This window comes from Orcinus orca, chromosome 13 (assembly GCF_937001465.1).
Source record: "Orcinus orca chromosome 13, mOrcOrc1.1, whole genome shotgun sequence".
NCBI lineage: Eukaryota > Metazoa > Chordata > Mammalia > Artiodactyla > Delphinidae > Orcinus > Orcinus orca.
Genome location: NC_064571.1, coordinates 29,659,899 through 29,675,869, shown reverse-complemented (window position 1 = coordinate 29,675,869; position 15,971 = coordinate 29,659,899). Strand labels below are relative to the sequence as shown.

The window sequence follows — 15,971 nt, the reverse complement described above, 5'->3', positions numbered from 1 at the left end:
GCGCAGACCTTTTCGGCACCAGTTCCTCCTGTCTCCACAGCAGGCGTGCTCTCCTGTCTTACACAGGGGCTCTCAACTGGGGCCATCTTCATGAGACATTTGGCAATATTTGGAGACGTTTTTGATGATCACAACCTGGGGGACGGGGGGCTGCTACTGGCATCTAGTGTGATCTCTAGAGACCAAAGATGACTAAACATCCTACAATGCACAGGACAGCCCTCAGAACAAAGAATTTTCCAGCCCAACGTGTCAGTAGTGCTGACGTTGAAAAACCCTCGTCTTAACACACGTCCAGACTGACAGAGTTAGGAAGGTGAATCTGAGGTAAAGGAAGAGAGAATGGGAGTCTGGTTTTCAGGCCAGCTGGGCTTAGGTTCCAGTCCTGACTCTGCATCTCCCCCTCCCCGCCCTCAGAGGTGAGCTCTTGACAGCCCCAGGGCCCCCAGAGTGGCCTTGGGAAGGGGCACCTGGCCTGGGTGTTAGTGACTCGCCCTCTAGTGGTGGCAGGAATGTACTACACCCATCGCACCCCTGGGACGGCCAGGCCCTCAGTACCCAGGAGACCCAATATTAGTCTCTCTTTGGAGAGAATATTCGGGTTTTCTGCCCTGAAAGGCATCAATCTCTGCCCTCTGAGAATCCTTTCCACCACCACCACCACCACTCCAGGAAAGGCAAGGCCACAGGAATGTAGTCCAGGGGAGGAGCAACTGCTTAAAGCCAGGAGCCAACAGCTGACTCTGCAAACCCCACCCCCTGCCCAGCTTCCCAAGTGTAAAAGGAGGGGCTGCATTTAGTGTCTCCACGGGATCTCTGGGTGCTGTCTGAGCTTACAGGATCTCCAGGTAGAGGGAAGCCAGGGGCGGCTGAGACATATCTAGCCTGACTGTGTGTGTGTGTGTGTGTGTGTGTGTATGTGATGGAGACAAAGACAGGAGAGAGCATGGTTTTCAAGGTGATGGAGCTGCCCCAGGCTCATGGTGGCATCTCTCCTGCTCTCTGAAATTTCCGAATGTGTGATGTGGCCTCAGAAGGCCTTTGGTTCAAACACAAAACAGGGGGCTTCCCTGGTGGCGCAGTGGTTGAGAGTCCGCCTGCTGATGCAGGGGACACGGGTTCGTGCCCCGGTCTGGGAAGATCCCACATGCCGCAGAGCGGCTGGGCCTGTGAGCCATGGCCGCTGAGCCTGCGCGTCCGGAGCCTGTGCTCTGCGATGGGAGAGGCCACAACAGTGAGAGGCCTGTGTACCGCAAAAAAAACAAAACAAAACAAAACACAAAACCACTTGAGATGAAAGACAAAGCATGAAAGGAAGTGAAAACCCAGCCTCCCTCCCCTCCTGGATGCTTTTGGGGATGACAATGTCCCCTCTCATCTGAGCTCCCTGGCTGGAAAGAAAGAGAAAACGCTGAAAGCCACCTCAGAAGATGACAACCCCAGGCTCCTCCCTTGGAACACCCACAGTTCTTACTGCTTACACAGACAACACATGCCCTGTAATCTCTTCTGTTGACTGTGTACAGTGGTTATCCATTTATTAAGCACTTGCTGTACGCACCGGTTGCTAGCCATCCCTGCCATTGAGCAATGAGAATGCCAGCCTGTTTTAGTGATTTCATTTCCATGATCTCTTCCAGAACTTTCAGTTCTGCTGTATTGCTTTCAAACCCTCCCAGGTCCTTCTCATCTCACTCCTGGACAGTCCAACTCCAGATAGACACTGAGAGACTAAGTAAATGAAAAGAGAGAGAGAGACCAAACATGGGCTATGGGTCTCCTTTCTAGCGCACCAGCAAGATCCATTATTGACAATATCTGCAGGTTAATTAAGCAGTCTGTTAGTGATAATGATAAGAAAGCTGGCACATTTTCAACTCAGATTGAGTTCAAGACTCAAGCATAACTGATGTTGGAGCAGTGATGCTAGGAGATGTCAGTGGATGAGAGAGAGAGAGAGAGGGAGAGAAAGAGAGAGAGACAGAGATTGCTTCATGCTGATGGCAAACTCAGTGTCAAGGCCTGAGGAAAATATGCTCTTGCCTGCTGCAGATGTTCTCACATCAGACACATCATGATGCAAAATCATGCAGATTGTGAAGAGCTAATGAAGCACCTGTGTGAAAAGTACAGTGTGGGGGGAAGAAAGAGCAGTAGATAGAAAGACAAGTGTGCAAGTAAGTTCTCAAAAATATGACTACAGAGGAGCTTACCCCTTGAACTAGCACCGGAACAGAGGCATAGATCAATGGAGTTAATAGTCCAGAAACACCCCCAGCTGTAGCGGAAATGAATTTGTGTTAATGCAGTTGTATCGACTTGCAGGGAAAGGGCCATTTAAGTACGGGGTGGAGCAATGGGCTATTCATCTGGGAAAACCAAATACCATAACTCATCTGCTCTAAGAGGCATTTACGCATATTTTAACATTATAAAAATCACCATGTGCCTTACAATGCATGTTGCAGGGGGACCTTACCTGCTCTTCATCACAACTCTCTGTGCATGGGTGAACTTAGCCACGTGTAGAGGTATCTGTTCATGCAACTGTCACCTCAGCTGCCCACAGCAATCCACACAGAATTTGAACTTAAACTTAGATTCCTAATTGTTGCCTAAAACATCTTTTTAAAACTTACACTATAATGGAGCATGGACACGAAAAGTTATTGTACATGCAGAAGATCGTCTGCCAGATACCAGGCAATGCAATTAAAGGCAGCAGAAATTGCCAAACCATAGATAGCTACCCTAAAGAAATGCTTGCCCATATGCACAAAGAGACATTTACAAGGATGTTAATTATAGCACTGTTTGTAACAGCAAATAATTAGAAACAACCTAAATGTCCACCATTAGGGAACTCACGTGGGAAGATCGCCAAAACAAACTTATGTGAACAAAGTTATTGAGTATGTACAGGATGATTTACTGAACATAAAACCCCACAACCGGTGCACACACGTGTGTGCATAAATCCTTGGGTAATGTTCTAGAAGGGTCACACCTCACCGAGTAATCTTCTTGGGGAAGAGAACCAAATTTGGGAATTAGGGGTTATTGAAGAACTTCCACTTTTTTACCCTAAATTTTTCTATACTGTTTGCATTTTTACAATGAGAATGTAACCATGCTTTACTTGTCTAAAAGTTGAAAAGAAAATGCCAATCTTCTTGAAGTAGATCATAAAAGTTTTAAAGCCAGGAGGGGTTGGTGTGACCTATTCATGGGTCCTACACTTAGGCATCTGTTTCAGAAACTTCCTGAAGAAGCTGATTAACTTCAAGAATATTTTTTTCCTTCAAGTAAAGAATAAAATGAAACCACAAGTATAACGAAGTAGGAAATGAAAATAATACCAATAATCTTTCATATGTTTTGAAATTATACTGTCAATTTAAAAGGGGCTAAAACAGTCAAGATTACAGGCAGAGATTACGAAAAGCAGTGATGGCCATGATGCTGTGTTTAACGATCAAGTCCGAAAGAGAATTGTAAAATGTGAAAAAGGCTGAGATTCAGAATCTGTGGTATTGAAAAAAGTGACTTGGAGTGAATGTGTAGTGAACATTTGTTTATTCCTTCAAATGAATGTGAAATATAGTCCTCTCCTCTTCTGAAAGGTTATTACATTAATGCCTCATAACTGAGGTATCTTAGAATTGAGAGACATGGCATTTGATACCTATTTATGAACAATATTATAAGAAATGGGAAGCTTTAAAAATATATTTATTATATATGACAAAGGGCTACAAATATTAATCTATGGAGGGTCATGGAGACTGACTCCCAACAGCTATTCTACCCCCAAAAGATTAGTCTAAACTAATTATAATAACCCCTCCCTTGCCAGTGATTGATTTAGGAAGGGACATGTAACTGATCCTAGCCAGTGAGGGATGTCTGCAGGACTTCTGGGAAAAGTCTCCTCCCACTTAAGCAGAGGTGGCAGGCAGAGCCTCCTCTCCTCTGGGCAGTGGTGGGTTTTGATCTGATGTTTGGAATTGAGGCTGCCATCTTACAACCATGAAGGGAGCAAGCCTGAAGATGAAGCCCCTAGCAGAGCATAGAGATGGAAGGAATGGCCCTGGATGCCTCACTGGAGGCTTGACCTCTGTAAAGTAATAAGAGAGGCTTTATTATTTAAGCCAGTTTGAGTTGAGGGTTTCTGTTACTTTCAGCCAAAAACAATCATAAAATGCATAAAGAGTTTTAACAATTATTAAGAAAAAGATATAGTGATCAACAGACTTAGAGAACGAACTTATGGTTACCGGGGGGAAGGATGGGGGAAGGGATAGATTGGGAGTTTGGAGTTGACATGTATACACTGCTATATTTAAAAGAGATAACCAACACCATTGTAAAGCAATTATACTCCAATAAAGATGTTAAAAAATAAAATAGATAACCAACAAGGACCTACTGTATACACAGGGAACTCTGTTCAATATTCTGTAATAACCTAAATGGGAAAAGAACTTGAAATAGAATAGATATATGTATATGTATAACTGAATCACTATGCTGTACATCTGAAACTAACAAAACATTGTCAATCAACTATACTCCAATATAGAACAAAAATTAAAGAAAAAGATACAGTGATCAAAATCACCAAAAAATATTCAAGTAAAAATTCATAAAAGAAATATTTTAAAATATTCTAAAAATCAATGAACATGAACTTATTAATAGTCAAAGACTGATATTTGAATCTAAGAAAAAAAATCAATCTGCAGGAGTTCTTTATATGTTTTGGAGACTAATCCTTATTGGTTTAATGGTTTACAAATAGCGTGTGGCTTGTTTTCTCACGGTTGGTGGTGTCTTCTGTCATACAGTTTAATATACATATATTATCAAATAAGCAATCCTTTCCTCTCTGGTATATACTTTTTTTGTCATCTATCCCGGGACTTCCCTGGTGGTCCAGTGGGTAAGACTCTGTACTGCCAGTGCAGGAGGCCTGGATTCGATCCCTGGTTGGGGAACTAGATCCCGAATGCATGCCACAAGTAAGAGTCCACCTGCCGCACTAAGAAGTCCACATGCTGCAACTAAAGATCCTGCCTGCCGCAATGAAAATTCCACATGCCACAGTTAAGACTCGGCGCAGCCAAAATAAATAAATAATTAATTTAAAAAAAGAAACTATGTTTCTACTCCAGTGCTCATCTATATTTCCTTCTAGAAGCTTTAACATTTTACTTTACACATTTAGGTCTTCAATCTATCTGGAATTTGTTTTTGTGGACGGTATGAAAAGGAATCTATTCTCTCTCTGTCTCTTCTATTTGGAAACCCAAATGCCCAATAAAGTTAAGAAAAGATTCTCAACCATACTGGGAATTGGAAAATGCCAATTAAAAGGAGAAAAGAACCATTTCAGATAGACAAACATTTTTTAAAGATTGATAGTACCAAATGTTGAAGAGGATGTAGGGAAACAAAAATCCAAACCTTGCAAGCAGAGTAAAAGCCAGTATCCTCATTTGGTAAAGGTAGAGATGGGCATTCCAACTGACATGGTCATTCCACTTCTAGGTACAGACCCTAGACTGTTGATTCTCAACACTGGCTGCACAACTGGAACCAAATCTGAGGTAGGACCCAGATGTCTGCATTTCTTTTTAAAGCTCCCCAGGTGGTTGTTTGAAAACCTCTGGCCTGGAGAAGCTCCTACTCATGTGCACATGGACATGTGTATAAGGCTGTCTGGTGCAGTACTACGTATAATAGTGAGAAACTGGAAACAACCTAGATGTCCCCAGTTAGTCTGTGGAAGACTCACGCAGCCTACAGCAGCTGAGATGAATGCATATGTATTAACACACATAAATCTCAAAACTACAATGACGAACAAGTTTTAAAAGGATATGTACAACACAACACAGTTAATGTAAACTTAACACACAAACAATACAACTTCTGGTTTATGGTATATACACATAATATACAATATAAAAAGACAAATGGGGAAGATGCAAGTCAACAGCCTTCCTCAAGAGAGAAGGAGGAAACCAGAATCAAAAAGGCAGAGGGCAAAGAAGGCTTTGGGTACATCTAATAATGTATTCTCTATTTTCTATAATATTCCATGTGTTTGAAATAATATTTCATAATCTTTAGAAAACAGCCACAGAATGAGTTACTGTGGCTGTCAAAAGGATAAGTTGGGATTTTATGACTGTCATGGAAAGACATCCAGAATTTACTGTGAGCTTAAAAAGTGATTTACAAACAGTATACACAGTATGATCTCATTTGTATTAGATATATATTTATAGAGGCATATTTATATTATAGATAGATACAATAACTAGGCAGAGATTTCTACACTTTTAGATGTTTATTTGAATTTGGAGGGTTACATGCCAAACTAATCTCTGGGGAGAGGAGGGCAATTGTTTAACTTATATCACAATCATGTATTATCAGAAAAAAAAATAGAATGATTTTTATTAAAACAAAAACAAAAACACTCTAGTGGACCCCAGGAGACCTGAGCTCCCACCTTGCCTCCAGGTTGACATTGAACAAAGTTCTCCAGACTCCACTTCCTCCCTCTCTTTTATTCTGTAGGTAACAAGTACATCGATAAACAATCCAAATCACATAAAAGGGTAAATAATAAAAAGTAAGGTTAGGATTGGGCTTCCCTGGTGGCGCAGGGGTTAAGAATCCGCCTGCCAATGCAGGGGAAACTGGTTCGAGCCTTGGTCCAGGAAGATCCCACATGCCGCAGAGCAACTAAGCCCATGCACCACAACTACTGAGCCTGCGCTCTAGAGCCCGCAAGCCACAACTACCGAAGCCTACGCGCCTGGAGCCCGTGCTTTGCAACAAAAGAAGCCACGGCAATGAGAAGTCCACGCACTGCAACAAAGAGTAGCCCCGCTCACTGCAACTAGAGAAAGCCCACGCGCAGCAACGAAGACCCAATGCAGCCAAAAATAAATAAATTAAATAAATAAATTTATTTAAAAAAAAAGTCTCCTTCCAATTTAGTTTCACTCCCCTTCCCTGAGGCAACCACTCTAGCCAGATTCTCATGTCCCTGCCAGACACGGTCTATGTATTTACAAGCTGACATGTATGTACATCATCACCTTACAGACACACACACACACACAAACACACACACACTCGAATCGCACCAGACTATATAGCCCCTCTGCCTTTAGGGACGTGATGGTTATCAGATGGGGATGTACACCTTAATATTTCCGTGATTTCATGATGTTCTCCACCATTCTGCCTGAGAGGCAGTGCTATAGGGCACAGACTTTCTTTCAAATAGCTTGAGAATTTGGGGGGAGTTTCACAACCTATACTGAAGTGTCACAAACTCAGGACTGGGAATTTCTGGATTGAAAAAAATCAGCCTGTAGATGTAGGTATAGGCTGACTCTGAAGTGAGGGATCTCCGAATAAAAGATTCCTGCTAACACATTCATCTTCTGCAAAGCACCCTTTTATCACAGCTACTCCCTAGCTGGAGATTCTTCAATGGTCCCCCATTAATCATAAGCTGAAGCTCCAACTCTCAGTGGGTATTCAAGGCCCCAACATGCCCTTTCCCCTCCTCCTTCCCCAGCAGGCCTGGCCCACCCCAACCAGGCCTGCTCCTTCCACATTTATCAGCCCTCCTCCCCTGCCTCGTGCTTCTCCACCTCCTCCGACTCTGGACTTCTCTGCCTTCTGTATTTCAGGAAGTATAAGATATCTGAATTGGAAGGCCATTCATTCAGTAAGCATTCTCTGAGGACCTACTACGTGTATGCCAGGTCCTGGGCAAGCTGCCCAGAACAGGTGAGTTGCTCACACATAAGTGCCCCTCTCAGACTTTTGGACCAGGCTACTACTCAGACACTTCCCTAACCCAGGGGTCAGGCAGCTCATTCCATTCACAGATGGTCAGTCTTTCAGAAGATCCTGCTACTCTTGTTTGGCTCCACGTATCAGTGCTAGTCTGGATGTGTGGGATCCAGAACTAAACAGACTCCTTTGTTCTGGCCACTCTATCTCTAATAATGCAGCTGAGGTCAGAGGGCGCCTCAGAGCCACACACCACACGGCAGACCTATTCCGAGCATACAGCCCACACAATCTCTGGATCGTTATCCTAAGTACTCTGGTCAAATCAGGTCTCAGCACCTCTATACTTTTGCAGCCGTGTTTTTTGAACAGCAAGCCTTACATCAAACCTTGTGAGATCTTTTTGGATCCTGGTACACTTGCCTGTGAATTCATAATCACTGCCAGGTTGCTACCCCTGTTCCTTGAGTCTGACCCGTAGGCCTCCTCTGACCAAGGCAGCTGTAAAATAACTGAAGGGGACGAGACTGAAGGCAGAGCCCTAGGACACACCCCTGGAGACTTCCCTCTGGTTGACTTGGTCCCACTGGCCCTGTCCACCTGGAGCCTGACACACACCGGGGCCCCAGGCCAGTTCTCGGGCTGCCCCTGATTCTGGCACCCAGTCCAGCCTACCCTTCCAGATCCAACCCAGAAAGGCCGAAGAATGTGCCCAGGATGACCTGGTCATCCACCCTAGGCCTGCTGACTGAGTGAATGACAGTGATAGTGAAAACTTGTATAAGAAAACAGAACATTCAAAGAACAATTAAAAAAAAATACCAGAATAAATGTCCAAGCAGCCACAGAATGTGGTCACCAGTGCCATCAGGGTAGGGTTTTACTACGGGACGCCCAATTTCAAACCATTTCTACTAAAGCATTCATTTGTTCACTGAACAAACCCACACTGAACATTGGGTGGCAAGCACAGAGGGGGGTTGGGGGTTGGTGATGAATGAGGTCTAGTCCCTGTCTTGGGGAGTTCAGAATCTGATGAGGGAGGGAGACTTGGAGACAAAATGGGTAGTTCCAGGATAGACATAGGCACACAGGGTGCTGTGGTCTAACCCTGGTTGGGGCTACCAGGGAGGGCTTCCTGGAGGAGGTGATGTCTGAAGTGAGAAATGAAGGCCTGGCAGCCAAAAGAAGGCAGAGTGTGGAACTGAGGTAGTGGGGAAGAGCGGGCACTCCAGTCAAGCGGGGCCTTGTGCAAAGGTCTGGGGCCCAGCGAGAGGGCAGGAGGGAGGTCACAACGTTGACCCTACGACCATAGTGTGATGGGCTATGAGCAAGAGCCAGGCCAGGTCCAGGAAGCGGCTTGAGGGCCTCCAGGATGGCCTAAGCGCTGTGGACGCCACATTAAGTACCACTGACCTGGACAGAAGGCGCATAAATCACGAGGCCCAGGACACAGCGGACACAGGTGCACTCTGCTGTCTTCCAACCACAGGGATGAAGGGTGGAGGAGGTGAGGCCTGGGGACTGACCCTTGAGGCTCAGGCACACTGCTGGGGCCACCTCCCAGGTGAAGAAAGCAGGGTGGATTGAGCACCAGGGGCAGAGTGGTAAAGGGAAGGGGGAATCAATGCCAGGAAGACCCATGGCCTGGGCATGAAGGAAAGCGTGGAGATGGGGCACACTGGTGTGAACGAGCAGAAGACCTCTCCCAAAGACTGCCCAGACACCCCAAGGAGCAGACTCACTTCTGGACACAGAGACTCCTTCATGGCGATGAAGTGAGCTGTGACATTTAATGTAAGGGACTGCTGCCAACAGCGCAGGGTGAAGTCACTTCCCACAAAGGGATGATGAGGCTGCCATTTCCGGTCCATGAAGGAAGGTTATTCCCTGTGCAAGGAGTTGGCCAGCGGTGCTGAAGCTCAGGCCTCCCCCGCCGGGAGCTCAGGCCCAGATGGGGCTCTTTATTAGCACACACATGGCTCGCCCTCTGCTGCACGTGGATCCAGCCAGGCAGCCTGGGGGCAACCTTCAGAGCTTCCTGTCCGGCCCTCACCGCCACATGCACAGACAGGCCTGGGTACCCAGCCGTGCCCTCAGCTCCAGCTCATAGCCCCCGCCCTGCCCATGCCTCACAAGATAAGTCTGTGCCTCTCCCTGGTGCCCCATCATGGCACCTGGGACCTGCCGCTCCATCCTGCCTGCCACTCCTCCAGCTCCCACCTCAAGGCCTCCCGAGAAGGCTGTTTGTGGAGCTTGCCTCCCCTGGAATGGACTCCGCTCATGGAGACTGGTGGCTGGACCTGGGGGCAGGGGTATTTTTCCAATGCCTCCTCGATTGACCTTTAATTACACTGTTTGCCCAGCTCCCCAAACCATTAACTTCCACCTCACAGCAACCACACATCAATTAATGGAGGGCCTGCTCGGAGCTCGAACTCCTGAACACAATTAAGCGTGACAGTCCACAAATAAGAAAGAACTGAAGAATTAATTAAGGTCTAAACAGATTAATTACCAGTCCCCAATCAATTCCAATGCCAGCACACATGCTCCTGGGCTCACCGTCTTTCCTAACATCTCCACGTATAAATAGAAACTGAGATTTCCCACATGATTGCTGTTCTAGACCAGGGCACAGCAAGGCTCTGAAACCACCTTGAGGGAGAGAATTGGCTGCAGTGAGCATCCTTGGGGCTTCCCAGGTACTCAGCACACACGCATGCACACACATCAGTCGCACACACGTGCACACAGCCCCAGCTGAAAAGCCAGGGGCCGACTGGTGGAGTGCTCCTGGTGGGTGCCGAGCCCCAGCTGCCCCTGGGCCACATCCCTCAGCTAGTTTCTCCCTGCAGGGGTGAAGGAGGTATCCAGGTGAACTTGAAGCAGCCCTGGCCTGAGCCTGGGAGGCCTGGGCTTTGGCCAGCTAAGGGTAACTTTCAGCAAGCCTGAATTTGTCTGTTCTTCTGTAAAACGGGGATGGCTCACTCTGCCAGAGGGTCCTCCCAGAGAGAGAATGAGGAGAACTGAGGGGGAAGAGAGGCCTGCCGGAGGAGACACGGAGAGCCGTGGGCCGCTGACGCACCGGGCTCTGCAAACCCGCGGGAGGCCCGCAGCCACTCTCACAGAGGCCCCCGTTGGAAAGGGCTGAAACAGGGTCTGGTCTGAGGCCAGAGAGCGGGCGGAGTGGCCGAATCAGGTGCAGGAATCAGGCATCCTGTGCCCAGCAGTCTCGAGCCTCTCTCTTGGGCAGCAGTGGGGCACCTCCTGGACTTCAAGCTAGAGCAGGACAGGACAGAGCAGCGGGAAGAAGTAGCTGACCCCAGAAGCCTCCTTGTTCCCCAGATCCTGAGCGCCAGCCCGCCCAGGGGAGAGGGCGGAGGGGTGTGGCCGCTGAGCACAGGGCACACGGGCCCTTCCAGGACCTGCTCTCCCCTGAACTGAAGACCCCCTTCTGCTCCACCCCCCCCACCCCCACCCCCAACTACCAGGGCTTCATCTGATCACTTGCACTTGCATCAACCTGCTCCCCGTGTGCACTCAGGGCTCCGTGAGTCCTGTCTCTCCATCAGGCCAGGGGGCCAGAGGGCCAAAGGACCCTCTACAAGGTAAGGCAAGTCCTGAGCAGGCTTCTCAGTGGCCTTAATGGTGGCCTGGTGCAGTCTGGTCTCGCCTGCCATGGGAAGCAGAGGTGGACACCTGGAGGGACCTAGGCCCTGCCAGTGTGCTGTTGGGCCAACAGGTGCTCTGTCGGCTGGAGGCCCTGGGGGATAAGGTGCAGAGAGGCCAAGTGCAGGGACTAGTCAGTGGCCTGAGAGGACCAGGGGGCTTTTAAGCCCCTGGGGGGTGAGGTGCATGCCTGTTCCCCCTGTACACCACTGTGTCGGTGTCCAGCCAGGGGGTTGGCAAGTGCCCATTTGCAGGTGGGCCTGGGATGGACACTGGGGGCCAGAGAGATGGAAGCCCGCATGTGGAGGAGGAGAGACAGGGGCAGTGGGTGGAAGGCAGGCAGGCACACAGCCAGGACTTGGGCAGTGGGCCTGAGGAAGCAGCCAGAAAGGGCCTACTGCTCTCAGGATCCTGGCGAGCAAGGACAGTCAGGGCTGCAAACCACACCATGTATACCCTGAGCAACTGTCTAGGGATATGCAGGATTGCAAGACCCTCCATAATGGCTGGACCAGCGTGAGGGGCTGTAGCTCCTCCCTTACAAGAAAACAGGAGAGGAATCGACTGGAGCCCAAAGAGGGACAGGTCAGAAAGTCTCAGGTGGCGGGGGCGGGGGGGGGGCAGAATGGGTCAAACCTGAAAGCAGGGGCCCTCCTCCTGAGAGAGCCCCCAGAGAGGTTAAGACCACTTTCAAGGTCACACAGCAAGACGTCTGGCCAAGCAAGGCTGGAATGGTACCCTGGTGGAGTCCTTATCTGAATTTGGTTCAAGGACAGATTACATCTCAGCTGAGACCAAAATCCAGTCCAGTGCAGCTGAGAGCTGCCCCCTCCTCAGGCTGCATCTGACCCTCCAGCTCAGGATGGCTAGGAACGCAAGATCGGCAGCTGTGTTCACTCAATTAGGCCCCTTAACAAAGTCAGATCTAAAGAGTTATTCCATTAATGGCCCACACCAGAAATAGCTGAGTTCATTAGAAGTGTGGAGTTGCTATAGCAATTATCTGGGTTGACTGAGGATCAGCCAGGTGGTTGGTCCTGGGAGTTCATTAGCCTCTGGGCCCACGAGGAGGTGGGGCTGCTCAATAATGATCTCCCACCTACTCACAGGGGCTTTTCAGGTGCTTCAAAGCACTTTCCTAGGAATGGAACTGGTCTGTGGTCTCATTTGATCCTCAGCTCAAGGCTGTAGGAAGGTAGGTACTGGTGCCCCCATTTTACAGATGGGGAAGCTGAGCCCTGGAGATGAAGAACAGGGTTGGGACCATGAGCTTGGGTCTCATGCCTGGCTCTTCAGGCTGAGCCTTGGTACCAGGGAGGTAATGGGACCTCATGCCCCTCCTGGGCCTGCTCCAGCTTTGTCTTCTGGCATGAGATGGGGAACTCAGTGTCATGGTTCAAGCACTTGCTTCTCCTTCTCTTTTGATGACTAATGGTGGTCAGCCTTGTGTTTCTTTCAGTGTCAGTGTTGTGTATTTCTTTTTAGTTTTTAAAAAAATTTTCATGGCTTCCCTGGTGGCGCAGTGGTTGAGAGTCCGCCTGCCGACGCAGGGGACATGGGTTCATGCCCCAGTCTGGGAAGATCCCACATGCCGCTGAGCGGCTGGGCCCGTGAGCCCTGGCCGCTGAGCCTGCGCGTCCAGAGCCTGTGCTCCGCAACAGGAGAGGCCACAACAGTGAGAGGCCCTCGTACCACAAAAAAAAAAAAAAAAAAAAAAAAATTATTTTCACTGTTGTGCCCTTTCTCCAAATAAGGTGTAGGCTTCTTAAGAGCCAGGCTGGGCTTTGTAGGATCTCAGGGCCCAGGCCTGGGACACTTATTGTAAGCTCAGGGCTCCAAGACCAGCAAAGACTGCTGAAAGCAGGCGAAAGCCCCTACAAACACACACACACACACACACACACACACACACACACACACACACACACACACACACGTGCACACACAGTTACCTGAATATGATTGGAGACCCCTGAAACGTAAAGGGCCCACCACACAAGGGCTTGGAGCACCAGACTAGCGGGAGGCTTAAACCTTCCTGTGTGTCAGGAACCCCTGTGGCAGGCTGGTGAGGCCTTATGCGACCCTCCCCAAATAATGTCTCTAAGTGCATAAAACAAAATATGTAGGATTACAAAGGGATTATATTGAAATAAGTTATCAAAATATTTTTTCAATTGTGATACAGTAATAGATGTGATTTTAAACTAATTAAAAGACAAGATCTACTGGTGGATCTATTAAATATAATTTTGAATTAGTGTTGAGCATAAATGATATTTTAAGATCTTTGTAACAACTGTAATGTGACATGAAAATATCTGTGATTTCTACTGGTGACAGACACAAGTCCTGCTTATTACTGTGATTTGCTGCCTACATTCATAATGGAAGGAAATGTTAAATTTCAGTTAGAGGTTAGTATAAATATTTTCCCCAACCAAGTCCACGAGATCTACTGCATTCCATCTACTGACCCCTTGGGGGTCTAGGGATCCCCGGTTAAGAATCTCTGTGCTAAAAACAGAATCTCAGGCACAGAGTTGGTCAGTGGCACCCCAGTCACCCTTTATTCTACCTACACACATTTTGTTCCAGTCGCCCCAGCCAGGAGACACCCCCCACCCAGTGTCAGGAGAGGTGTGGAGGGGCCGTCCAGCTCCCCCAGAGCCCGGCCGCCCCACACGCCCACAGGTGGTACATGCATGCCTGTGCACACACGCACAGACACTCCTCACTGTGCAAGGCTTACCTACGGCGGGGAACGGCACAAATCTCTGGACGAGAAGGCGGGTGGCCGGGGTGAACTTGTTGGCTTTCTGAACCAGAACATTAAGGCCCACCTTAGAAAGAGAAAACAGAAAGAGTGTGTGGTGCTGCAGCGGCCCATGGGAGGAAGGGGCAGGCTGGGGGAAGAGCAGAGAGCGAGGGGCACCATCTTGCCTTGGAACTGCACTCCAGACCCTACATCCTCAGCATGACCTCATGCTGCCGAGCCCCAGTGTGGCTCCTTAAAGCATCACTGCCCAGTCGTCCCACTTAACCGGCCCATGAGAAAGAGGGAGAGGAAAAGCATCAGCTACACACACACACACATGCACACGCACACACGTGCACACCTATAGCCTCTCTGGGGAGAGGAAAAGGGATGGTGGGGAGGTTGCTGTTAGAAGAATCTATAATCTGCAAATAAGTGAAGTGTAGAATGCCCCTCATTCCCACCCAGCTTCTTAAGTACCACATTCCTGGTGTCCCAGGCATGGGCCTGGCCAGACAGGGAGGACTCAGCACAGGGGGACTCGCAGGTGACTGGAGAGGTAAGCAGAGCCGCCCAGAGCAGGACGGGAGTGCATCGGACATCCTGGGCTCTCTGTCCATCTTCACTCAGACTGCAGCTCCCCTCACCCAGCGCAGGACACCTGGGCCCCCCTCGCCTTTGCCTTGGGCACTCCCACTCCAGTCCATCCCCCATGCCAACCCTCGTCTTCCTAGAACACAGGTCCAATCCTGTCCGCCATGACAGCTCCTCCCCACGGCCTGTGCAAGTAGGTGAGTCTCCTCCCTGCAGCAGTTGTGGCCTCCGTAACCTCCCTTCCCCACTCCCCCAGCACCCACATTCCCTCTCCATGAGTCCAGTCAGCTGAAACGTTATGTGCATTTCCCGCCTCAGGGTCTTTGCCCTTGCTGGTCTCTATGCCCCGAACCCCTTCCTTCCCTTGCTCACTCTACGCCTGTTCTTTAAGGCCCAGCTCTGAGCGCCACCTCCCAGTGCCTTTAACACTGGGAGTCACTTAACCTTTCTCTGCCTCAGTTTCCTTATCTGTAAAAGGGACAGTAACGTCTACAGCACCCCAGGGCTGTTATAAGAATGTATGTACAGTGCTTAGCACGAGCTTGGTATGTAAGAGGCCTCAATTAATGAATCTATGTAAGAATGACGTCACCTCTCCCAGGCAGAAAGTCCCTCCCTTGCACATCACCAGCCCCTTCTTCCCAGCACTCAGTACCCTGTTTGTGGGTCTAATGCCCCCGCTGGACTGAGAGGGAGGGACTGGGCCTTCTTCATCTTTGTATGCCTGGCCGTTAGGGCAGGGGATGGCACAGAGTCCACGCTCAGTAAAGCAGTGGCTAAGGAATAAATGCAACAAACAACAAAGAAGTGAATGGATGGAGAGATCAGCAAAGTCTGGAAGAGGGGCTTCTTGGAGGAGAGGAAGGTGGAGTTCGGCTGGGGTGAAGGACGTTTCGGTGGGGAAACCGCATGCGCACAGGCACGGGGAGACAAAAGAGGATGTCTGTGGCCAGACCAGAAGATGGGTGTATAGAGGCCTTTGCTCCCCCAAACTGAGGCCAGGGCCAGCCCTCCCCTGTGGGACTGTGGACCTGATGGGGCTGGGGACAGCCTGTCGGCCTGGCACACCTGGTGGTTCAGCAGGCCACCCTGGCTCTGGCCTCAACCTTCTGGGTTGTTGGGG

The 15,971-nt window shown here is 49.0% G+C and overlaps 1 protein-coding gene across 11 annotated transcripts in view; it reads right to left on the bottom strand.

Moving 5' to 3' along the window:
- SFXN5 (sideroflexin 5) overlaps positions 1 to 15,971 on the bottom strand; it is a 118,984-nt gene that overhangs the window by 28,669 nt on the left and 74,344 nt on the right. For all 11 annotated transcript variants that reach the window (XR_004475338.2, XM_004277072.3, XM_049696154.1 and 8 more), the window contains exon 10: positions 14,249 to 14,339. Coding sequence is in view for 10 of the 11 variants with exons in the window: in XM_004277072.3 (XP_004277120.1) it covers positions 14,249 to 14,339 (91 nt within the window). In the remaining variant the exon portion in view is untranslated. The remainder of the gene's footprint in view (positions 1 to 14,248; positions 14,340 to 15,971) is intronic.